General features: G+C 37.5%; 1 protein-coding gene across 1 annotated transcript; it reads right to left on the bottom strand.

The window, feature by feature from the left end:
- Nucleotides 1-3,060: 3,060 nt before the first annotated feature.
- Nucleotides 3,061-6,074, bottom strand: LOC107815685 (protein IN CHLOROPLAST ATPASE BIOGENESIS, chloroplastic). The gene is made up of 11 exons (XM_016641306.2): nucleotides 5,910-6,074; nucleotides 5,545-5,628; nucleotides 4,878-4,952; nucleotides 4,743-4,785; nucleotides 4,527-4,584; nucleotides 4,223-4,396; nucleotides 4,075-4,137; nucleotides 3,904-3,998; nucleotides 3,721-3,802; nucleotides 3,516-3,626; nucleotides 3,061-3,341 (listed from the first exon to the last, which is right to left on the bottom strand). Exons 1-11 carry the CDS (start codon nucleotides 6,028-6,030, stop codon nucleotides 3,201-3,203), a joined length of 1,047 nt encoding a protein of 348 aa, XP_016496792.1. The 5' UTR covers nucleotides 6,031-6,074; the 3' UTR covers nucleotides 3,061-3,200.
- Between the last annotated feature and the right edge of the window lie 21,347 nt (nucleotides 6,075-27,421).

Genomic DNA, 27,421 nt, shown 5'->3' with positions numbered 1-27,421 from the left:
CAGATTTTATGACTTTCTTATTGGAAAATGAGCCTCGAACATTTAAAGAAGTTATGTCTTCTTCGGAATCATTATTTTAGAAAGAGGTAGTCAATAGTGAAATAGAATCCATATTGAACAACCATACATGGGAATTGGTTGATCTTCCTCCTGAAAATAAATCGTTGGGCTCTAAATAGATTTTTAAGAGAAAAATGAAAGATGATGGTACTATTGATAAATATAAGGCAAGACTTGTGGTCAAAGGGAATAAACAACAAGAAAGTCTTGACTATTTTGATACATACTCTCCAGTTACGAGAATTACGTCCATACGAACATTAGTAGCATTAGCTGCGATTTATGGTCTTGAAATTCATCAAATGGACGTTAAGACGACCTTCTTAAATGGAGATTTGGAGGAAGAAATCTATATGGAACAACCTGAAGAGTTTGTGGTTCCAGGTAAAGAAAAGAAGGTATGTAGACTTGTTAAGTCCCTTTACGGACTAAAACAAGCATCCAAACAATGGCATACAAAATTTAACCAAACAATGTTGTCAAATGGTTTTAAGATAAATGAATGTGATAAATGTGTGTACATTAAAAATATTTCAAATCACATAGTCATTGTTTGCTTATATGTGGATGATATGCTGATAATGAGTAATGATATTGCCAACATAAATACGACTAAGCGTATGCTAACTAGCAAGTTTGATATGAAGGACTTGGGAGTTGCTGATTTAATTCTGGGTATTAAGATCCATAAGACTCCTCAAGGTCTGCCATTGTCATAATCTCATTATATTAAGACAGTACTTGGAAAATTCAAGTACTTAGATTTTAAAGTTGCAAAGACTCCAATTGACGTGAATCTTGCACTAGCAAAGAACAAAGGCCAAAGTATATCACAATTGGATTATGTTCATGTGTTGAGATATTTAATGTATATCATGAATTGCACACAACCAGATATAGCTTGTGCTATAAGTAAATTGAGTCGATACACAAGTAATCCAGGTCAATCTCATTGGATGGCAATGAAACGAGTTTTGGGATATTTAGAACATACCCAGGACTTTGCTTTGCACTACAGTAAATATCCTGCAGTGATTGAGGGATATTGTGATGCAAATTAGATCACTGGTTCAACTGATTCTAAGTCCACAAAAGGATATGTATTCACTATTGGTGGAGAAGCGGTATCTTGAAAGTCGTCCAAACAAACGTGTATTGCCCGCTCTACAATGGAGGCTGAGTTCATAGCCTTAGATAAAGCCGGTGAAGAAGCTGAATGACTGCGAAATTTCTTTGAAGATATTTCATTTTGGCCCAAATCGTTGGCCCCAATATGTATACATTGCGATAGTCAAGCAGCAATTGGAAGGACTAGGAGCGTTATGTATAACGGTCGTCATATTAGACGAAGACATAAAACCGTTAGGCAATTACTCTCTAGAGGAATTATCACGATTGACTACGTAAAGTCAAGTGATAATGTGTCGGATCCACTTACGAAAGGCCTTACTAGAGAGGTAGTTGAGAAATCATCGAGGGAATGGGACTATGGACGATGACAAGTTATTGTGACGGTAACTCTACCTAGAAGACTGGAGATCCCAAGATCTAGGTTCAAGGAGATCAAACAAAGTCATTAATGACGGTTCAACATTGTCAACTAAAATTTTGGTCCATTCTCGTGATGAGACAATGTTCAGTACCAAGGATAAAGCATTAAGGCTTTTTAATGGTTTCTAAATTTGATACGGGGTATGTCAAATAGTGTATCTACGGGATGACACGTTTAGAAATCACTTATGTAAGTGTGACGTGTTAGCCGCTTCAAGGAGAATTTTGTAAGGCCAGTTCTCTACGCACTTATGAAACCAGGCGGTGTTCATGGCTGAAACGAATACAACAATGAGAACTAAAGACGGTTAAGGGTTGATTGTCTGACTTATGGTTGTCTAGGTATACACTAAAGTTCGATGGTTCAAAGATATCAAATCTACCGATTGACCGAGTATATCCGACATAAGTTCACTATGGAAAGTTCAAGGAAAACCTACTTATCCAGATGTGATTAATCCTTGCTTGCGAATCACACAGTTTTTATGCATATTTCCGTGATATAGCCATTCCCCATTCATGTGGGGGATTGTTGGGTTTTTTAAGCTTATTTTAGCTTAAAAGAGTGTGAATGGGAAATGGAGGGAAAATTAAAAATTTGATTTTCCCTTCTTGACAAAGGGACATTATACCATATTGGAGGAGGAAAAGACTTTTGATGGGTATATATACAAGTGCTCTTCTTCTATTTCTTAAAGAGTTCAGAAGAAAGCAAGCCTCGCGCCGTCGCTCGCTCGCCTCGGCTTCGGATTTGGTCAAATGATCGATTGATTGATTAATTTTTTGGATTAAATTTATTTGTTAATATTAAATATTAATGTAATATTATTTAATCCAAATTATCCGTTTTTGTAACGGAAAATTAATTTTCCTCCGCGTTTTGAATTCCCGTTTTATTTTGCGTAAATAGCCATTTATGTTATGGCTGTTTTACGTAAACAGTCATGACAGACCTTCTGAAAAGTTGCATCTCTTCATTTAAACTCAACCTGTTGGCTATAAATAGAAGGCCATTCCCTCAGATTTCCTTACGAAAATTCTGAATTCTGCTATTCCTTTCTGCATTGTTTTAACTACAACAAAGCAACAGTAAGTGTGATTTGTTGCCGCCATTTGTGTTCATCGAAACACTGAGGTTTGAAGTACCGCTACACCAGTATGTAATCCGTTCTATCCTGGGAGGAAATAATCCACAACCTCGGGTACTAGAAGGGGATTAAGTTCCTTAAGTAAACACTGTGAATTCAGTAAGCTCGGATTAATTTTTACTTCTTCTACATTTCTGTCTATACGTTGTTTTCTTCTCCAGAAATATTTTACAAATACGGTATAATAACAAGTTCAACTTCTGCAAGCTATTTCTTACTACTGTTTTTCCTTTTCTGGTCTTTTACAATTGACCCCAGCGTGAGTGATGAGACCTCAATGGCGGTGCATTTAAAAGGATTGCTGTAAAGTGTCTTCTTGTTATACTGCAAAGAATTAGAATACACAGCACTAGAGTCAAAACTGAATAGGCCAATACAAACTAGGAATCGTAGGAAGTCTCTCGTATAACACGTCTAGTATTCAGCAAAGTTACTGGTAATTCAGTCTCTGTAAACCACAAAGTTGGCAACATCACGCAGCCCTGCCTCCCTGTAACATTCAGCAATCCTTTTCACGCAATCGTCCCATGTACCGTCAATAGAAGCTAGATCCAACAAGAAAGCAGCTTCATCCAATGCAACCTGCAAAGTAGGTGTAGTGTGAAAAAGGAGCTACGCCGTTCTTTTTCTGCACGGAATAGCACTAATTCGAAATATTAAGTAGGCATTATGCAAGTGCGGAAACCTACCAAGAGATATATCATTTTAGTACACAAACATATTTGAACTGAAATTGATTGAAGGATTTGGTCAAACCTGAGCAGGTTCCTTCCCTTTCTTTAGATCAGCTTGCCTACCCTCCTCAGTTACTTTCTCTTTGATGTACTCGATTTGTTCATCTTCCCATTCAGCTATATTAGCAACTTCCTGCATGGGGTTCAATAAAGAGTAAACAAACAGACCTAACATCGGTGTGCTGCAAAAGGCAAGAAGATATTGATTGGATCAAGGAATGGCATACATGGTACTCGCAACCCAAAGTCCACCATGGTGATTTTAAAGCCCCTCTAGCAGCATCTTTAGCTTCTACATTGCGCCCAACCCTAGACAAGAAGAGAAGAATATGAGTAAATATGCTATAGAAATAACTTGTTTCATAGATATACAAATTTAAGGAGGAACAAGAACTACGAGATATACAGACTTCAGCAGAATTTCAGCATTAAAGACAAAAGGCCGCGCGAATCCTGGAAAATGCTCCTTCTTTGTATAAAATTCTCCCGTCACCAGAGCTGAAATCTTCCAACAGCACGTACATATCACCCAAATGCTAAGAATTGAGCATTGCTTACTAAATAAAGAACCACTTTCTTACATTGTCTCCATTGTCAAAATGCTGCTTAACTCTGCGCTCCAGTACGTCTGGAAACAAGCCAACCTAAAAAGAATATTACATGGGCGCAATTAGTCCGAGTCAACTAATGCCCAACATAAGATACTGCAGCATACATACTTCCTTCTACCTTCTTCAATATATAAGTATCTAAGCATGAAATTTTTGATGCTATAAAGTCACCCTTCTCATAAAGTTTCTTTTCCGCACCAGCTGAAATCCGGAACAATTCATCCGCTCTTTCTCTTTCTTGATGACTGTTTGCATCTGCTTCCACCAATACCCTGTGAATGTACTGATCTACCTATATCATGGTAAAATGGAAAGGTGAGAGATAAATTGTGTGCATTCATGCATGCTACCAAAGCCAGAGTACACAATGACGTACGCAGGATTTTTCGTAAGCGGTGTACAGCAAGTTCATAGTAGCTTACATTCTTAGCTAATAGCCATACACCATACTTGCGCACCTCTACCAATGGCATCTCCATCCTGTGAACAATGAGGATTTAGATCAAATACAAAATATCTTTTTCCCTTTTTCTCTGAGGGCAGTTAGGAGAATCAAACCCAGAAAATAAACCAAGATAGCTCCCAAAAAGCAGAATAGATAAATCAACAAAACTCAGCAATTTGATGAATTATATTACCCAGATGGGGCAGTTGGCCATCGTAACAGTGCAGTTACAGAATCTACAAAGAAAAAAAAGAAGGAAAAAACAATGAACATAGAAGCATACTTTCAACTTAAAGAAGCTTGATATGAAATTCAGTTCCCACCATACCTGAACCCTTTCTGGAAAGAGGAATCGCTAGAGGAATCAGCCCTCGCTTGGCACCAGGAGAAATTATTTCCTCACCTATCACAAGGTGTTGAGCAGTGCATAAGTTTCAAATGACCATCAGTTATTGTAGTAATAAAAAAACTATCAACTCTCCGCAGTTTGAAGATTATATCAATACCAACCTAAGCCAAAAAAAAGAATCTCGGCTAAGTAAGCCTAATAAAGGATATACACAAGTTACCGTCGGTTCTAAAAGGTCATCATACAACATTTCCTTAATATAGAGTAACCAAGAGCAGAGGATTACCCTAATCCGATACGCCGAGAGTCGTGACACCTTAAGTTTCAATAGCTTTAAGTTATATCCAAACAATAACATGCATTAAATAGGTAAGTGTAGGTACTAATGTAGTAATGTTTAGCTCGAACTAGAAGCACTCTGAACCAGATATATTCTGACACATACAGAACAAGGTAAGTTTTCCAAAAAAAGACTCCAGCATACCCGTAAAGACATTTTTATCAGGAATAACTAATTAAAGCCGGCTTTTCTATTTAATTTGATTTTGTTTTTCAATAGAAGCATACCTCAGATTAATCAAACATTTATTCCCCACACAAATGTTAATGAAATGAAAATTTAAAACATGGAATTAGAGTGCCTTACCTCTCACCTGAAGGATTTTGAGAAGTTCATTCAAATGCTCCGGTGCTTGAGTTGCAGCTACATCTTTGATGAAGGACACATGATCTGTATTCCAAAAATCCCAAGATTCTCACTCCACTACCCATTCATGCATTCAAATAAATGAAACGTTTACTAGTAACCAGCTAGGATCAAATTAAACTGGATAAAATAGCTCAGTACACTGAAGCAACTCATGTTTTACTAACATGACACGCGAATGGACGACCGCCAATTTGAAAATGCAAATTTCACTCTAAGTATACTAATTAATTACGCCTCTATCCATATGTATGTATAAATAAATATACACAGAGAAGTATTTGTAGGTTTGGAATTTACATTACCTGGAGAAGAAGAAGAAGAAGAGGAATAGCAACGGAATGCTGGTCGGCTGCGGCCGAAGAAAATGCCGGGAAATGCGACGGCGCGTGGACATCCGAGAGCCACTCCACCGCCCACCTTCATTATCTTGCTTGTGTGTTAATTATGAGTGAAGTAGAAAACTGTAGCTGAAACAATACTTCGTTGATTTGACTGGACTGGGCTTCAACTTCTATCTGAATTAAGAGTTGAGATTCATGGATTTGAATTGGATGGGCTTCAATTTCTGTAGACTACTCAAAAGTTGTAAAGGCCCATTCTAATTTCTTATTTGCACCAACTATCCTTTCTGGGATTTGATTTTTACTGTAAGAGAATGAAATAAAAATTTATACTGTCAAGTTATATAAAAGTAGGTAATTTTTATGGGAGAAATTAAAAAAATAGCCAGATTTATAAGTGGTAATTGAAAAATAGTCATAGTTTCAAAAGTAATCGAAATTTAGCCACTTTTCATGTAAAAATATTCCAGCATAATATACTGAAGTTCCTGTATAACTCCAGTATATTATACTGAAATTCCAGTAATATACTCGAAAACTATACTGGAACTCCAGCATAATATACTGGAGTTCTAGTATAATATACCGGTCCACCATAATATGTTGGAAGTTCGTACACATGTGCTCCAATCTCCAGTATATTATGCTGGAACTTTCTGCGTGTTGGAGTTCCAGCATAATATGCTGGAAGTTCATACACATGTGCACCAATCTCCAGTATATTATGCTGGATCGGTCCGTGTTGCAGCAAAATAATGGCTATTTTTCAATGACTTTGCAAACAATGACTATTTTTGAATTACCAGTTCGAAAACTGCCTAGCCCGTGCTATTTTTACAATTTTTACAGTAAGCGTGAACTGATAACTAAGAAAATATGTAACTAAACTGTTAGTATGATTACATTACATTGATAATCTAAAAACATTACCTTACAAATTATTACTACAACTTAAATCCTTCTAGGAAATGTTAGGCTTCAACTCTCTCAATTAAATTTCAATTTTCTGCTGTAACTTTTGTTTTTTCCTTACCCCAGAAATACACCGTTACTCGTTTTATTAAAATGTCTTAATGTAAATAAACGTATAGTACACATTTAACTACATATGAAAATCCTGATGAATGCAGTCAGGATTACTTTACAATAACCATCAGATATAACATGAGTAAAAATCTCAATCAGGTTACTCATTCGCGAACAAGTTGTCAATAATATTTAATATGTGTTCTCTTTAGCCCAGGATTACTTTTAATTAACTCAAAAGAGAACTTGTTTATATTGCTTTATCTCCCATATAAAGGTACCCAATGACTAGCCTTGGGGTACGCGCTGCGCGTGAACCCTAATTTAATGAATATATATTTTTTAAAATTATTTAACTATAATATTAAACAGTGTATTTATATTTAAATAAAAGTTAAAGAACGGAAGAAAGTAACATATGATTACTTCAGGTGTAAATTAAAAGTTAGTAGTTTTTTTCTTTGGGTGTAACTGCCACCTTCATTATTCTATAAAGAATTTTCTTTTATGCTTTATTTTTTATTTCATATTAAAAACGATGTAATAAATTACATGTAATTAAAATTTATTATTTTTGTGTTAAAATTAAGTGAAGATTCATAGACTATCGTGCAATACAATCCGATTAACTAAATAAAGCTACAATTTGTATTGGTTAAAATTATAATGTAAACTTTGAATAAATTATTATTTAAGATTTTGAAGTAAATCATGTATTTGTCACTCCTATTCCAAATCATGCAAAAACAAGTAAGAGTCCCTATTGTCGTTGGGAAAGCCTATTTATGGAAAGGAAAAGAAACCCTTCCGATAAGTGGTCCTCATCGAAAACAAAAATATATTAATTATCCATATTAAATTAATTTTAAATTTGTAAATATTAAGACTTCGTACATACGGTAATATTTTGTGAATAATTACAGTTATTATATTCAACTGTAATTATAATTTACATACAACCAAAAATACTATTATTATGATTTTTTTGTTGATTCAAATTGTTAATATTAGCTCATTATAAGTTTTAAATAAAGAAATAATTTGATATGCAATATTTTAGTTGAATTACATTGAATCACTAATTATTGAGATTTGATCAGCAAAATAAATTACATCGAACCTCAATTTTACAATAAATTATTATAATCAGGTTCACTCATATTTTTCTTTCTCTCGTGTTTGCACTTTGCACAACCAAATTTTCAAGGAAAGGATTTGTAATATATAAAATCTTGGTTGACTTAAAAATCTAAAGGAATTTTTTCTTTCCTATACACTATTTAAAACTTTATTACCTAAAATATTCATGTTTAGTTAATTACCCGACCTAAACAAGTTTTATCTACAAAATATATTCATTCTACCTTAAAAGGCTCCCAATTCATTATTAGTGTCTTAAATCAAGGGATTTAGTTACACCCTTTTTCCCTTTTTCTCCTCTTCTCTTTCTTTATTTTTCTTCCGCCTTAATATACGATAATCAATTAAATGCATACACACAGATTACTGCAACAATGCTAGTGATGACAACGGCGAATGTTATCTTCCTGGTAAAGCGATTATTGTCACCTTGTCCCTCAACAGACATGCCCCCAATTGCCATTTTCTTCTCAGCTACTTGAAGAGATCGAAAACAATGTTTTACAGAGTTTAATTATATTTCCTATAGTCTACAGAGTGAGTAGCTTCACATATATATGAACACAAAGTTATCCACTAAAGTAAGATGTTACTAATTAATGAACCAGTTAGAAATATCTCGACCTTTTAAACATTGTTAAAAATGGAAGTGATGAAGGAATTTCTGGTGAATTTTATCTCTGTGCATTTCATCTTCTGTTCGCTTCCTCTCCTTCAATATACTATAGCTTGTATTTAATTAGTACGCAGCAGTACTGCAAGAGAAGGGTAGGTAAGAGGACTAAAGACTAATTTTAGCAATTTTTTAAATTCTTCTAGAAATATCCAATGCTCTTGATCATGCTTAATAATTTACTAACTTATCAACAACTTTCATATATTATTTCTACATAGTTAAATACCACTACAATATCATACAACTTAAATATAATTTTTATTCAAATTTTATACAATATGTCTTTTGTATATTTTGTATCTGATTTATACATAGTAAGAACAATTTTCATTCAACTAATTATATATTATACAACTTATCTACAACTTTCATACATTATTTCTACCCAGTTATATACAATTACAATATCATACAACTTCAATACAAATTTTATACAATATTGTTCAACTTTCATACAATATTTAAATAAAAACTATATATAAACAATAGAATACAATTTATCTATAATTTTACTACAACTTTACTATAATTTCGTAAGTATAATGTATGTCATGTCTTCTTCTTCTTCTTCTTCTTCTTCTTCTTCTTCTTCAATCTGAAATTCAGCCAAAATTAAGTCTAATTTTTACCAAAACACCCTCGAAATTGAGATATAAACTCCAAACAATATTTCCAATTGATTGCAACAACACCCAATCTAAACAAATAATGGTTTTTGAAAATTCAAATTCGAATTCAAAGCTTCAAAGCTTTTTAATGGCTGTCAATGGTGGAGAGTCAAACACCTTCAAAATTTATTGATTGACAATTTCAATTTGAACACCAATTGTGCAACATTACTGAAATTTGAATACCAATTGTACAATACCTTCAACTCTAAATTACTGGAATTTTAATAAGCATGGAATTGCTGTTCTATTTCCCTTTGCTCTACATTACTGGAATGTAACGACCCGACCAGTCATTTTGAGAATTTGCACTTCGCTCGGTAGTTTACGGGCATGAGTAGCTCTGTATGGTGTATTATGACTTATGTGAATCGTCGGTTTTGGTTTTCAGGTTATTCAGAATCAATTTGGAAGAATGAATTTTATCGTTGAAGCTTTAAAGTGAGAGAGTTGACCAAGTTTGGCTTTTTGTGAATTTGAAATCGGAACAGAGTTTTGATGGTTCCGTTAGCTCCGTTGGGTGATTTTGAACGTAGGAGCGCGTCGGGATTGTGATTTGGAGGTCCGTAGTGGAATTTAGCTTGAAATGGTAAAAGTTAAATTTTTGGGAAGTTTGACCAGAGGGTTAATTTTTTGACATCGGGGTCGGATTCCGATTTCGGAAGTTAGAGTAGGTCCGTAATGTTGAATATGACTTGTGTGCAAAATTTGAGGTCAATCGGACGTGATTTGGTATGATTCGACATCGTTTGTAGAATTCGAAAGTTTAGAAGTTCTTTAGGCTTGAATCCGGGTGTAATCAGTGTTTTGGTGTTATTTTGAGTGATTAGAAGGTTCGACTAAGTATGTATTGGGTTATATGACTTGTTGGCATGTTTGGTTGAGGCCCCGCGGGCCTCGAGTAGATTTCGGGTGGTTAACGGACTTGATTGTTTTGAGTTGATGAAGTAGCTCAAGAGCCGCTGCTACTGGTGTAACCGCACCTGCGGAGTTGGCACCGCTGGTGCTAGCACGCAGAAGCATGGCATGAATCGCAGATGCGGGCAAGGCCATGAAAGACAGGGATCAAGGTGCAAAACATTTCCCGCACCTGCGGTAGCGCAGATGCGGACAAGTGGACGCAGGTGCGGGGGCAACTAGGAGAGATTGACTCCGCAGAAGCGAGGCCAGGGCCGCAGATGCGCGTTCGCAGGTGCAGGCCCTGTAGGTGCAAGTGACTTCCGCAGAAGCGGTAGTTTCACCACATATGCTGCATCGCAGGTGCGACAATAGGCCCTAAAATGCGAAAAGTCTGGGCAGAAGGTTTATAAGCAAGGGTTCGCGATTTTAGTCTTATTTTAACATTTTGGATTCGGACTTAAGGCGATTTTGGAGAAGATTTTTGAGGTGATTATTGAGGCAACCTTCTTGTACTCGTTTTGGATCATAAAACTTGTTTCCCCACTGATTTTCCCACCTAATTAGTGAATTTTTGAAGTGAAATTTAGGGGTTTAGGGCTTGAGAATTGGAGAGTGGATTTTGGGGATTTGGATGACCAAATGGTGTCGGATTTTGATAAATTTGGTATGGTTAGACTCGTGAGTGAATGGGGTTTCGGGTTTTGTAAATTTTGTCGGGTTCTGAGGTGCGGGTCCGGTTTGGGTTTTTGGCCGATTTTGGGGTTTTGATTCAAGATTTGATCTTTTTTTATCGGGATTGGTTCCTTTAGCATTGTTTGATACATTTGAGTTGTTTTTGGTTAGTTTCGAGCCGTTCGGGGGTCGGAATGCGTGAGATGGAATCTTTGGAGCATCGCTCGGCTTGCTCGGCATTGGTATTAGCTTGTTCGAGGTAAGTAACTCTTCTAATCTTAGTGTTGCGGGTATGAAACCCCAAAATACGTGTTATGTAATTGGTATTGAGGTGACGCACATGCTAGGTGACGGGCGTGTGGGCGTGCACCATGTGAATTGGGACTCTATTATTTCCATGGCACTGTATAGTGGTCCTACTTTGTTGATACCCGTGTTTTCACCATGTGATAAAGTAGTTAAGCTGTCAATCATGCTAGATATCATGTTAAGGCATTATGCCGATATTGTTTGGACCCATAATGGTCGTTTCTTACTGTCATCTCACTGATTTCATTGATATTTCGTACTCAGTCATATTCATGCATTCATATCATATCTCAGTCTCAGTTATTTATTGATACATCATATCATTATTGTTGGACTAGTTTCATGACATTGTAAGCCCGTGAGTGAGACTGGAGAGATTGATGACTAAATGAGGCCGGGGCCCTGTTTGTGAGGATGCTATTACTATAGCATGTGAGTTTTCCGTGCAGTACGTGAGTTGTTCGTGTAGCACGTGAGTTGTCCGTGCAACACGTGAGTTATCTATGTGATTCCAGATGTTGATATTATAGCACGTGAGTTGTCTGTGCGGCACGTAAGTTGTCCGTGCGATTCCAGATATTGATATTATGGCATGTGAGTTTTCCGTGCGGATTATAGCTCTTGGGCTTAAAGGATCCCCTCCTGAGTCTGCACACCTCGGGCTGCACGCCACAGCGGGTATTGTACAACGCTGAGTTATTGAGTGTGCTGAGCATAGTGAGAGAGAATGCGAGATAGTGAGATTGAGTACTCTGAGAGTGTGAGTACATGAGCTCATCATCGAGATGCATTGCATTTGACATGCGTACTTGAGATACATGCATAGAGGTGCATTTCCTTCTGCTACCCAGTTTTGGGGACATTTGTGATTTTACCTGTATCTTGACATGTAGGCATAGAGAAGTACTTTCCTCATGCTATCTGAAAATGAAACATCTTACTATTTATTGAAAGGAGTTTTGGGAAAAATCACAGTTTTCAAACTTACTCGTATTTTTGCTTTTTCGGTAAAAGATTTGGATTTTCACTGAGATACTTAAAAAGAAATGCTTATTTTTCTGGAACTGTGAACAGACTGAGCCTTTTATTTCTAAGATACTCTTTTGGTTATGTGTACTATGCTGTTATGAACTGTTGTGGAATATTGGTGTTGGACCCGACCTTTCTGTTAACTCATCACTACTTTCAACCTAAGGTTAGGTTTGTTACTTATTGAGTACATAGGGTCGGTTGTACTCATACTACACTTCTGTACCTTGCGTGCAGATATTGGCTGTTGATGTTGTTGTGTTCGATGAGAGCTTGATTTGAAGATGTACCTACGTCCCCGTTGTAGCTGCCTCTTGTTCATGGTAGCCTTAGATCTATAGAACTCAGTTTATGTACTTTTCAAACAGACGATGCATTTATTTTATTTAAGATTTGTAAACTCTATTCTTAGGAGCTCATGATTCGTACTACTAGTTCTTGGGAAACGTATCAGATTCGGATATTTTTTTACTTAATTTCTTTATTAATTATTATTGAAATTGGTTAGTGGTTAATTGTCTTACCTAGCGGGTTGAGTTAGGTGCCATCACGACTGGTGGATTTGGGGTCGTGGCAAGGTGGTATCAGAGCTCTAGGTTCATAAGTTCTACAAGTCATGAGCAAATGTCTAGTAGTGTCTTGCGGATCGGTATGATGACGTCCATACTTATCTTCGAGAGGCTACAAGACATTTAGGATATACTTCCCATCTTTCTTTCCTTATCGTGCAACATTGATTCATCTTGAAGCGCAACTCTTTGAATTACTTCCATGCATTCGTATGCGCATATGAGCGCTCAGTATCGGTTGTGCACCGGTGGCTTGTGCTTCCATAGTTGAGGTGCGAGATGTGATTTTGATGTGCTAATGATGGGCCAGTCTGGAGGACTTGAAGCCGGATTTTGACGGTAGCTTGAGCACGGAGATTTCAATTGTGTGAGCACATGATTTTGGGACTTATAGGTCTGTTGATGTCCTTATTAGTGGAATTTGTGATTGGATGGTTATATGATAAGTATAATGTAACTGCGAGGTATGTTAAGATGGTTTGAATGTGACGATACGTGTCTCCTTAGAATGTAAATAGGGCCAGTGGGTGCTTGGTTTTCGCTGTGATGTGACGTACGGTCCTAGTTGTGAGTGTGTTGAAGGATCTGTCATATAGTTTAATTGTGGAGCGAATTAGATTTTCATGTCGTGTTGATGAGTTCAACCTCAGCAAGATTGCTTAGTAGTTGTGGCTGTGAAAGGATATAAAGAGATGTCAGTTTGAGGCTGAGCAGGTGGGTTATAACCTGCGAGGTAATCTATGGATGTGTGATATTTATAATGTTGTGTGGAGGCGTTCTTTTCTACCAGTTGGGTATATTTGTGTGATTTGAGTTGGATCAGTTGTAACAGTTGACCTGACTATCACGAGGATGAATGCGAGATTTGCAGACGATTAAAGGTATTATATGGTTTGTGTTACATGGGCTTACAAAGGATTTAGTTGAATTTCAGTGCGGGGTTCTGGCTGTAATAGAGTATGGGTCGTGATGTTATCGACTGTTTTGTTCTATGGCTTTGAGCCAAGTGGGGGAGTTTTCTATCGACGAGTTGTTTGCATGGTTATGTGTCATATTGGTTTCGTTTTGGGGTATACTGGTGAATCAGTTATGACTTGCAAATGTCGAGATCGAGGATGACTCGGGTAAAGAAATTTCTAGATACAGGTTGTATTAGACTCTATGGGTGTATGGGAATCATAAAATAATTGAGTGGTTATTCACGAAGGATGTAGGATACATGGAGTAGGAATTTGCTCGATTGTTTAGCAGTGTGGGCTACTCCCTTGGGTGTTGGTGTGCTAATGGGGCACAAGTCGTTCGGTCCGTTTGGTCGGTTTAATTAAAATTTGAGTAGAGTGGATGACTCTCGAAAATGGTTCTAATGGATTCAAGATTTATATGTAGCGATTTGGAATTTTCAAGATTTGTATAAGGCTGGAAACTGAGAGTTACATTGGATGGTGTCGAGACTTGTGGCATTTTATACCGTTGTGGATTTTGCATTTCAGCATCAAGAAGGTGAAGGAAATAGTTTTAGGTTCACATAAGGTCTCCTTAGAGTGGGTGTCGCGGTTGTGGTGCTTAAGAGGGAAGTTAGCGGCTTATGAGCCTTAGGGCGGTGTGGTCCTATGCTTGAGTTCGTGGGGCAAGTTTTGGTTAAGGATAGTAGTGTTCTAGCACGGAGAAGTATCAATTTGAAGGCAATTTGGAAGGGACTTGGAGAAATAGGACAGCGTGGTAGAAGGTTGGATAATCACAGTAATGGAAATAATCAGTTCTTTGGGTACTTATGATGTGGCTAGTCTCCACAGGTGTTTCGTGGCAATGCTCTTGGGTTTTGGCGACCTGCGTGACTGGGTTGAATTAGGGAGATTTGGTTCTGATAGCTTAGTTATGTGCAAATGGGTTTCAAAGAGTTCTCAATGGTTTTTACCACAGTTCAAGGAGTATATTTCCTACTGGCATGAGGAATATATTGCGTATTGGGATTATCTCCGGGATGAGATCAAATGGAAGGCTTCTGACTGATCGAGTATGTATTTTGCTTGGGACTCATAGTTGATTACGAGATTTTTATACTCTTCACAGGATGGCATGGTAGATGCGGCGTTGTGTGGGATTGAGATTTGCATGTGCAAGGTCACATGTCAGTTTGGAAGGGAAAGGTATAGATTCGTAGGCAACATGGACGGTTTCAGATGACTAGGTAACTGATATTACTAATCAATATGGACGGATGGGAGTATACATTTTAGAAGGAGCAATGTGTTTTGATTTATGGATATTTCACTGGTATTGCGACACTCTTTTGGTTGATCGACTGTTGATATTCAAATTTTTCTATGTGGCACGGAAGAATTTTAGAAGTATTCCTCGTAGGCTGATCGTGTATAAGAGATGTGTTAGATATTCTGGCGGTGGAGTTGGGATCATATATGGAGATTCGTGTGTCCTATGGATTTAGAGACTAGGAGTTCGAAGGAGCAGATTGTTTCGTGGTTGTGGATTGTGAAAATAGGGCAAAAGCTAGTCAGAGGATGATAGAATGTGTTATGACTCAGTCGTTGTGGACTTTCGAGGGGTTATTTATCTATTTGTTGGTGACCAGAGTTGATTTGGGGTCCATTGGTAAGCCCAATTAGGATGTGTATACTACACCAAGTCTGATTGGTTGGCTCCATACTGCTATTATTGAGGGATGTGCCATTCGGTTGTTGTTGAGCTATTCGTGTTCTGGAATGATCTGTGAGTTACTCTTCTATGCTACAAGGAGTTGTGGTTCGTTGGTTATAAGCATACCTGATGCGGTTCTATTTGGGCCTTATAGCGAAATTTGTTCGAGATGGGTATTTGGGTAATGCATGAGTGGTTACGCATTGGTTATGTTCTTTTGGGTTTGTATGGCATTACTTCATTTGCTTCTCCGCGGTTATGGTAATGCACTTGAGTACTTGATGTCGAATTGTGCATGGTTATTGATTTTTAGCAGGGTGGCTTGAGGTATTTCATATGGACCAGTATTTGGATAGGGTCGCGCATTGCAACTGAGTTATGTTGAGATATGATCCCTCGTGTTAGATTCGTGTGTTTTGGTTCTACGGTGTGTGATAGGTTCTTAGCATTGCGTTGTGGTGGTACTTGTTGAGCTTGCGGGACAGTTCTCCCGTCTGAATTAGTTTTCCATGATTTGAGTATATTTGGAAGGTTGCTTATTGGTGCACAGATTGCATGGGTTATGGCGTCAGATTGTATTGATGTGGCATGTCACTAGAGTGGTCGTGTTGGATGAGATGAGATCATTGGACTTAGAATGGATACTATCGGAATTGATTACAGCATATTTGGAAGGATAATATCGAAAGTCAGCTTAGGAATTTGCTATAGTTCTTGTCGAAGGAGAGAGAGTTCCATGACTGGTTGATCTAATGAATGGTTATGAGTTTCTGCATGTTCCTTTCATCATCGGTAGTGTACGAAGTTTTCAGAATGGAGTCTTGTTTGAAATGAGGTTTATTACCGGCATTGGGTTGTTTTGAGCAGCTAATGTGATTAGAAATCACTGCTTCGAGCATTTCAGCTATGCGGTATTTGAGTCTGAGTATTACTCATTATGGTTACAGCTTTTGGTACAGCTTGTTCAGACTTATACAATATGTAGATGCGAAATACTGATCTTATAATAATTTCCAGATGTTGGAAATTGGATTCGAAGGCTTGTGGGCTATGTTGAATTGAGAAATTTCAGTTATGTTATGTTATCGGACCTGTATGGGATAGGGTGACGTGGGGTCACCCCCGGGAATGTGCATGGCAAGGTTATACGACAGTTTGACGGCTTTGAGAACAACTCTGTACACGTTCGAGGACGAACGTATGTTTAAGTGGGGGAAGATGTAACGACCCGACCGGTCGTTTTGAGCATTTGCACTTCGCTTGGTAGTTTACGGGCACAAGTAGTTCTGTATGATGTATTATGACTTATGTGAATCGTCGGTTTTGGTTTTGAGGTTATTCTGAATTGATTTGGAATAATGAATTTCATTGTTGAAGCTTTAAAGTGGGAGAGTTGACAAAGTTTGACTTTTTGTGAATCTGAAATTGGAACGGAGTTTTGATGGTTCCGTTAGCTCCGTTAGGTGATTTTGGAGTTAGGAGCGCGTCCGGATTGTGATTCGGAGGTCCGTAGTGGAATTTAGTTTGAAATGACGAAAGTTGAATTTTTGGGAAGTTTGACCGGAGGGTTGAATTTTTGATATCGGGGTCAGATTAGGATTCCGAAAGTTGGAATAGGTCTGTAATGTTGAATATGACTTGTGTGAAAAATTTGAGGTCAATCGGGCATGGTTTGGTATGATTCGGCATCATTTGTAGAATTCAAAAGTTTAGAAGTTCTTTAGGCTTGAATCCGGTGTAATCGGTGTTTTGGTATTGTTTTGAGTGATTCGAATATTCGACTAAGTTCGTTTTGGGTAATATGACTTGTTAGCATGTTTGGTTGAGGCCCCGCGGGCCTCAGGAAGATTTCGGGTGGTTAACAAACTTGATTGTTTTTGAGTTGATGAAGCAGCTGAAGAGTTGCTGCTACTGGTGTAACCGCACTCGCGGAGTGGGCACCGCATGTGCGAGCACGCAGAAGTGTGGCATGAATCTCATATGCGGGCAAGGCCATAAAGGACAGGGATCACAGGTGCGAAGGATTTCCCGCACATGCCGTAGCGCAGATGCGGACAAGTGGACGCAGGTGCGGGGGCAGCTAGGAGAGATTAACTCCGCAGAAGCGAGGCTAGGGACGCAGATGAGTGTTCGGAGGTGCGGAACCTGTAGCGCAGGTGCAGGCCCTGGAGGTGCAAGTGACTTCTGCAGAAGCGGTATTTTCACCGCAGATGCGGTGTCGCAGGTGCGACAATAGGCCCTCAGATGCGAAAAGTGTGGGCAGAAGGTTTATAAGCAAGGGTTCGCGATTTTAGTCTTATTTCAACATTTTGGACTCGGACTTAAGGCGATTTTGGATAAGATTTTTGAGGTGATTATTGAGGTAATCTTCTTGTACTCATTTTGGATCATAAAACTTGTTTCCCCACCTAATTAGTGAGTTTTTGAAGTGAAATTTGAGGGTTTAGGGCTTGAGAATTGGAGAGTGGATTTTGGGGATTTGGATGACCAAATGGTGTCGGATTTTGATAAATTTGGTATGGTTAGACTTGTGAGTGAATGAGCTTTCGGGTTTTGTAAATTTTGTCGGGTTCTGAGGTGCGGGCCTGGGTTGGGATTTTGGACGATTTTGGGCTTTTGATTCAAGATTTGATCTTTTTCGATCGGGATTGGTTCCTTTAGCATTGTTTGATGCATTTGAGTTATTTTTGGTTAGTTTCGAGCTGTTCGGAAGTCGAAACGCGCGGGATGGCATTTTTGGAGCATCACTTGGCTTGCTCAGCATTGGTATTAGCTTGTTCGAGGTAAGTAACTCTTCTAATCTTAGTGCTGAGGGTATGAAACCCCGAAATACGTGTTATGTAATTAGTATTAAGGTGATGCACATGCTAGGTGACGGGCGTGTGGGCGTGCACCATGTGAATTGGGACTCTATTATTTCCATGGCACTGTATAGTGGTCCTACTTTGTTGATACCCGTGTTTTCACCATGTGATAAAGTAGTTAAGCTGTCAATCATGCTAGATATCATGTTAAGTCATTATGCCGATATTGTTTAGACCCATAGTGGTCGTTTCTTACTGTCATCTCACTGATTTCATTGATATTTTGTACTCAGTCATATTCATGCATTCATATCATATCTCAGTCTCAGTTATTTATTGATACATCATATCATTATTGTTGGACTAGTTTCATGACATTGTAAGCCCGTGAGTGAGACTGGAGAGATTGATGACTAAATGAGGCCGGGGCCCTGTTTGTGAGGATGCTATTACTATAGCATGTGAGTTGTCCGTGCAGTACGTGAGTTGTCCGTGTAGCACGTGAGTTGTCCGTGCAACACGTGAGTTATCTATGTGATTCCAGATGTTGATATTATAGCACGTGAGTTGTCCGTGCGGCACGTAAGTTGTCCGTGTGATTCCAGATATTGATATTATGGCATGTGAGTTTTCCGTGCGGATTATAGCTCTTGGGCTTAAAGGATCCCCTCCTGAGTCTGCACACCCCCGGTGAGCGCAGTCGACTATAAATATGGATCGGGCTGCACGCAACAACGGGTATGGTACAACGCTGGGTGATTGAGTGAGCCCAGCATAGTGATAGAGAATGCGAGACAGTGAGATTGAGTACTCTCAGAGTGTGAGTACATGGGCTCATCATCGAGATGCATTGTATTTGACATGCGTACTTGAGATACATGCATAAAGGTGCATTTCCTTTTGCTACCTAATTTTGGGGACATTTGTGATTTTATCTGTATCTTGACATGTAGGCATAGAGAAGTACTTTCCTCACGCTATCTGAAAATGAAACATCTTACTATTTATTGAAAGGAGTTTTGGGAAAAATCACAGTTTTCAAACTTACTCGTATTTTTGCTTTTTCGGTAAAAGATTTGGATTTTCACTGAGATACTTGAAAAGAAATGCCTATTTTTCTGGAATTGTGAATGGACTGAGCCTTTTATTTCTGAGATACTCTTTTGGTTATGTGTACTATGCTGTTATGAACTGTTGTGGAATATTGGTGTTGGACCCGACCTTTCTGTTAGCTCGTCACTACTTTCAACCTAAAGTTAGGTTTGTTACTTATTGAGTACATGGCACCTTGCGTGCAGATGTTGGCTGCTGATGTTGCTGTGTTCGATGGGAGCTGGATTTGAAGATCTACCTGCGTCCCGGTTGTAACTGCCTCTTGTTCGTGGTAGCCTTCGATCTATAAAACTATGTTTATATACTTTTTGAACAGACAATGTATTTATTTCATTTCAGCTTTGTAAACTTTATTTTTGGAGCTCATGATATGTACTACCAGTTCTTGGGAAACGTATCAGATTCATATATTTTTTTACTTAATTACTTTATTAATTATTATTGAAATTGGTTAGTGGTTAATTGGCTTACCTAGTGGGTTGGGTTAGGTGCCATCACGACTAGTGGATTTTGGGTCGTGACACTGAAATTAGGGATTGGGAGATAGAGAGAGACATAGAGAAAAAAATATTGCAGAGAGAGAGAGAGAGAGAGAGAGAGAGAGAGAGAGAGAGAGAGAGAGAGAGAGAGAGAGAGAGAGAGAGAGAGAGAGAGCGCAGGAGGGAGAGAGAAAAATGATGAAAAATAATTGATTCCTAATATAAAGGGATACTCATTTAATTCCTAAAGTGTATATAATTGGTAAATTTGTATATATGATGTAATTAAATTGAAACTTGAGTAGGGAGGGTAATAAAGTTTCAAATAGATTATAGGAATGTAAAAATCTCAAAACTAAATATTAGGACTTCCTACCTTGTTGAATAAAGAGATATTTAATAACTAAAATCTTAATTGATTTCAAAATCCTAAATATTAGGAAAGTAAATTTATATTACAATTTTGTCCAATGTAATATTTATTTTTAAAGGGTAAAAAAAGCGAACGACATTTCACTAAGACGAACGGCATTTCGTGATTTTAATATAGTATATAGATAGATATATAGATTGATAATATATGTGCAAATTAAAATATTTATATTGAAAGAAGAAAACTAGAGAGGAAAAGATAGACTAATTCCTTTATCTTGTGTGCCGTCTCACGTAGCAATTGTCATTTGAAAGGTGCATGTGTCGATTCTGTAATCCGTCACAGCTTTTACCTAATAAACTATGACTGATACGAGGGTACTTTGCCAACTAAAGTATCGATAAATTCAATATATGAGCAGAATCAAGCTAATAATTTAGCCTTTTACACCACTAAGTTCCAGTCGTGCAAGTTTTAAAATATTGGTTGACGTGATCTGAATGATGGTGAAACTTTCTCCTCTTTTTTCTTCTTTCTTTTTTACTTGAGGAGTTTTTGGTCAAGTCATCAGACACATTGTATGACAGATCTTAAAAATTTATTCTCAATAGAAATTTAAAGTTGATTAAAACACGTATCTAGCAAATCATCGTACGATAGAATTATGTGGGTTTTATCATTTTGCATAGCTTCTGCTTGAATTTCAACTCGAGAAGCAACAGTTTTGAGATGAATGGTTTGAATTGCAACCATTCCTGTGGTTGTCTTTTTCCTAAGCTATTGCACCTGTACCAAACTCTCTGTCGCCCTGAAATTTAAAGAAAGTCCAATGTTATATAACTTATAACATGAACTAGACATAGCGAACAATGTCTCAGATTAAAAGTAGTTGATATTAAAGAAAAGCTACATGAAAAGCGTACAGATACTTTTAATGATTTATAAGTGATCTTTTAGAAAAAACCGTACAAGTTTGATCTAAAGCGAATAATATTAAATCAAGTTAAGAGTGTATCTGGATTAGCTTGATGCAACAAGAACAATAATCAATTATTTAACTATGTCAAGAGAGTTTTCCTGATAGTTGTTCGCATAACATTTTGGTCTGGAGTGTAACCTTAGAAACACTTCAACTGATCAGAGCAATCTGTCATTCAGAGTTTAACATTTTTGGGTGAATAGAAGTTGTATATGTAAGGATTTTTTTGTTCTAGATTGTGGTTCATAAACAATCTATATAAAATCGTATCAATTATTTAGAACCGTGGAACTATTTGATTTTCACATAAAATAAATAGACAATAATTTCAATCAAGAAATTTTATCTGAATCCATAATATGTTTTTTTGATAATATTAAGTGGAAGCCTTCTTCAAAGTCACTGATCTTGAGAAAAATTAGTACTTCTCTCTCTTTACCTTTTCTGTGTTCTTTTCAGAATAGAGTATGATGGAGTTACACTATTCTTCTTTTAATAGGCAGAGAGAGGGACCATCGGTTAATTCCCACTTTCCATCAAAATGGTTTAGTGGGGAGTTATAACCCTAATTAATTAATTTTTCCTAATTTTATCCAAATACTAATTTAACAAAATATATTTATTTATTATGATTCAAGAACTCTTGGTCAAGAAGAAGAAGTAGATTGTTAGAGAGAGAGGAGGAGAAGACGATAGATAGAAGAAGAAAGAGCTTAGTTTCTTATTCAACTGATTGATATGCTAGAATGTACAAAGCTACTATTTATAACTACTTATAACTAACTAACAGATTATACAACTAATAATACTTAATGCTTATGAAATGACTCTATTGTCCTCGTATCATTTAATACTCCCCCTCAAGCTAGGTGTAGTAATGATGTTAAGTACACCTAGTTTGGAGTTGAGATGCTCATGTTTAACTCGATTAAGACCTTTGGTGAGAATATGAACATGTTGCTTTTTGTAGTGATGTAGTTGGTGATTATCAGGCCTTGTTGTACTTTTTTCTCTTACAAAATGACAATCAATTTCTATGTGTTTGGTTCTCTCATGATAAACCGGATTTACAGCTATTTGTATAGCTCCCTTACTGTCTGTATAAATATTAACTGGAGCTTTAAATTCTGTGTCTACTTACTTTAGCACACCTATAAGCCAAGCCAATTCTGCTACAGTTGTTGCAAGGCTCCTATCTTCAGCTTCTGCAGAGCTCCTAGAAACTGTAGTTTGCTTCTTAGATTTTCATGATATTATAGAGTCCCCTACTTTAATTAAGAAACCAGTAACAAATTTCCTTGTGAGTGGTATGCCCAGTCTGCATCACAATATGTAGTGATGTTGTTGCTGTAATTACTGGATAAGAAGGATGCCCCACCCTGGTTGATTTTTTACATATCTAACAATTCTTAAGGCTGCTTCCATATGAGATTTCTTTGGTCGCTGAAGAAATTGACTCAATGTATGAAATCCAAAGGCAATGTCTGGCCTTGTTACTGTTAAATATAATAACTTTCCTATAAGTCTTTGATAGGTTGTTTGATCTGTCAGAGCATTTTCTTCTATTTTTGTATTCTTTCCAAGATGATCATTATACTGTTTAGAAGTAAGCTTCATAGAAATATCAATGGGAATCAATGCAGGTTTAGCAGCTGTTAGGCCAACTTCTGGAATGAGTTCCATTGCATACTTTCTCTGATGCATTGTGATCCCTTGCTTAGACCTGGCAAATTCAATGCCAAAAAAATATTTTAGCTCTCCCAAGTCCTTCATTTTGAAGGCTTGCTGCAGTGAAGCTTTTGTTTCTTCCACAAGTTTCAAACTGTTTTCTGCGATTAGCATATCATCAACATATACTAGGACTATAACAATACTTTCATTTGTCCTCCTCATGAACAAAGAGTGATCAAATTGACTCTGTTTAAACTTGAACTTTTGTAGAGCTTCAGATAGTTTTGCATTCCATTATCTTGGTGCTTGTTTAAGTCCATACAAGGATTTAACAAGTCTGCACACTGATCTACTCTCCCCTGACTGTTAAATCCTTGAGGCAAGTCCATATATATATATATATATATATATATATATATATATATATATATATATAATCATGAAGATCTCCTTGAAGAAAGGCTTTGTATACATACATTTGATGTATGTGCCACTTTCTTGCTGCTACTACTGCTAGTATAGTTCTTACAGTGACCATCTTCACAATAGGTGAAGATATTTTCTGGTAGTCAATTTCTTCCTGTTGACTGTACCCTTTTGCTACTAATCGAGCTTTGAATCTTTCAATCTCTTCTGATGCCTTGTATTTTAGTTTATAGATCCATTTACATACCTATTGTTTTTCACCTTGTGGCAGACTAACAACATGTCATGTATGATTAGTTTCAAGTGCCTTTATCTCTTCATTCATTGCTTCAACCCACCTAGGATCTTTAATAGATTCAAAGTGTGTAGCAGGTTCACAAACAGTAGAAGAAGCATCAATATATTCTTGATACTTAGGTAACAGATTATCATATCCTGTGTATTTGTTTAAGGCATAGCGTACATCCTGAGGTGCACGAGGTGTTAAACAGTGATTTTGGACAACTCCGGAGCACTTCTTGGTACGTTCGAGGACGAACGTATTTTTAAGTGAGGGAGAATGTAACGACCCGACCGCGATCGTTTTGAGCTCTAGTATGTCGTTCGGAGGTTTGAGGCCTTGAGTAGCTTCATTTCATAGTTTATGACTTGTACGTGTGGTTGGAATTGAATATCGAGAAGTTCGGAGTTGATTTAGAAAGAAAATTCTAAATTCGAAAGCTTTAAGTTGGAAGAATTTACTAAGGTTTGACTCTTGAGTAAACGACCTCGGAATCGGGATTTGAAGGTTCCAGTAGGTTTGTATAGTGATCTCGGACCTGGACGTATGTTCGAGTTGAGTATCGGGTGGCCCGGGAGCATTTCAACGCTTATTGTAGAAAGTTTGGCCTTTTTGAAAGTTTTAGAATTTCATAAGTTTGGTTTGAAGTAGATTTTGATGTTATTGATATCCGTTTGGGGTTCCGAGCCTTGGAATAAGTTCGTATCATGGTTTGTGACTTGCACGTAAAGTTTGGCATCATTACAGAATGTTTTGATATGGTTCGGACGCATTCGTCGAAGTTTGAAAGTTTAAAGAAGGATTTCGCTAGTCGATTCGTAGTTTTGATGTTGTTTGCCATGATTCGAGGCCTCGACTAAGTTCGTAATGTGTTTTGAGACATGTTGGTATATTTGGTCAATGTCCCCGGGGCCTCGGGTGGATTCCGGATGGTTAACAGATCGGATTTTGGACTTAAGGAAAAGATGGAGAATTCTGGTTGCTGGTGCAACCGCTTCTGTGGAAGCTTCATCGCAGAAGCGACCTCACAGAAGCAAGGCAGTGAAGCGCAGAAGCGGCTGGAAGTGAGCTGGGCAGAGGCTGCATGTGCGAAGGAATTTTTGCACCTGCGTGATTGCATATGCGACCATTGGAGCACAGAAGTAGAGGTTGGCCAAGAAGGCCTGGGCCGCAAAAGCGGACATGGAAACGCAGATGCGCGAGCGCAGAAGTGCTTGAGGCCCTTAGAAGCAGAAGCGCATGTGCGCTACTTGGTGCACAGAAGCGAGGGCTGTTGGTTTGTGCTAGAGCTGCACCTGCGATGGATTTTCTGCAGGTGCGAGGAAGCGCTGGGAAGAATTGGATTTTTATACGGGATTTGGCCCATTTGCTTTCATTCTCTCTTTGTTTGGGCAATTTTTAGAGAGCTTCGAGTGGAGATTTTCATCAACCATTGCAAGGTAAGTAATTCCCACATAATTTTAGTGAAATAATTGGATTATGTATGGATTGTTACATGGAAATTTATGGAAAATTTTGGGATTTTAAGAGGAAGACCTAGAATTGATAGTTTTGGATTTTCACCATGATTTTGGAAATGGAATTAGGAATAAATTATATATTTTAGTTTGTAGCGTTATGGGTAAAGTTTATCTTTGAAATTTTTTGGAATCCGAGCACGTGGGCCTGAGGGTTGACTTTATTGACTTTTCGAGCGGAGTTGGAAATCATTATAAATTGTTAAATTGTAAACATTGGAGTATGTTTTGATTGATTTACACGTTGTTTGACTAGTTTCGGGACATTTGGCTTCGAATTGAGGTGTTAGAGAGGCATTGGAGCCGATTATGGAACTTTGGAGTAAGGTAAGTCTCCTGTCTAACCTTGAGAGGGAGAAACTACCCCCTAGGTGATGTAATTGCTATGCGATACTAGTTGTGGGTGTTACGTACACACGAGGTGACGAGAGTCCATACGTAGCTAAAGTATGTTTATGTCCAGGTAGACTTAGGACCTTATTATGAAATAATTGAATTATTTGAACTCGTTCTGTTGGCTTATTTAATTGAACTTACAATTGAAATTGATTTAGAGGTAAATGTATGTATACTAGGCCGAACCTTATCACCTTGCGTTGTTGGCTGGTTATTTGAGAAACGATAAAGATTATATTCAATTTGTGCTCATGTACTGTGTTGTAAGCACGTGTCTCGTAATTCGGTAGCTTCCTTCCCTTCTTATGGAGCGGGCCGAATGCCTCGGCAGTATAATAGATGCATCTATGGTCTATGTCGCTCGACCCTCGGCAGTGTACACATTATTTTGGATCGGGCCGAACGACCTCGGCATAATCGTGAGTTATATCGCTGGTAGTCCGAACATCCATGAGGTTATCTTTGCACTGATGCCCGACATTTTATATGGTATTCCTTATTCATTTGACTTTGACATTTGACATTTTTCTGAGCTGTTAAGGTAGAATACAAGATTGAGAAATTCGTACATGAAAAGAAACAATTGGAAGATTACGTAACTTATAGATTTACCCCATTGTTACTGTGTGCTTCATATCTGCTTATAATTTATTATATTGCTTTATTGGACCTCCAGTAAGTGTCGATGCCGACCCCTCGTCATTACTTCTCCGGGGTTAGGCTAGATACTTACTGGGTACGCATTGATTTACGTACTCATGTTGCACTTATGCACTAAATGTGCAGGATGTGATAAGGTCTTTTGGTGATCATCTTGGCGCGTAGGCGCACCTGTTGAGGGGACTTCATGTGAGCTGCATTCCAGGCCACGCATTGCAGTCCACCGAGTCTCCATCATATTATTTATTTTATCCTGTCTTATTGACATTCTGAACAGATGTATTATTATTGTACTCCTTAGAAAATACTCATGCACTTGTGACATCGGGTTTTGGGGTTATACTAGTTGATGCTCACAGTTTCGTATATTATTATCGCCTTTCATTTCTTTTATAAACTAAAAATATTGTACGTTCACGTGGATTTAGAAGTGTAAGTCTCTTTCCTTATTAAAATCTATGATTTGAAAGTAATAAAATGTGTAATTAAATTGATAAATCACTGTTGGCTTGCCTGACGGTGGCGTTAAGCACATCACGACCTATAGTGGATTTTGGGTTGTGATAATTTCGATCAAGAAATTTTACTTGAATCTATGATGTGTTTTCTTAATAATATTAAGGGGAAGCCTTCTTTAGAGTCACTGTTCTTGAGAAAAATCAATATTTCTCTCTCTTTATCTTTTCTATGTTCTTTTCAGAATAGAGTATGATGGAGTTACGTTATTTCTTCTTTTAATATGCAGAGAGAGGGACCATCAGTTAATTCTCACTTTTCATCAAAGTGGGTTAGTGGGGAGTTATAACCATACTTAACTTTTCGTGATTTTATCCAAATACTAATTTAACAAAATATGTTTATTAAACCAAAATATTTCATAAGTCACACGTGGGCCATATTTTACAGTATATAACGCACTACTTAGCTAGATTACCAAATATACCGGTCAATTACTACACTAATTAAATCACAAAAGGGTAAACTGAATATTAATATTAACTAATTAGCCTTATTTCAATTACTTAACTTTGTTCTTGTTTTTGCATATACGAGCTCGGGTTTAATTTGATCTTGATTTAAATTAAAAAGGAATTGTTTTCTTGTTTCTCAAAGAAAAGAGAGAGCAATTAA

Source organism: Nicotiana tabacum, chromosome 17 (genome assembly GCF_000715075.1).
Source record: "Nicotiana tabacum cultivar K326 chromosome 17, ASM71507v2, whole genome shotgun sequence".
NCBI lineage: Eukaryota > Viridiplantae > Streptophyta > Magnoliopsida > Solanales > Solanaceae > Nicotiana > Nicotiana tabacum.
This window is presented reverse-complemented; position numbering and strand designations above follow the sequence as displayed.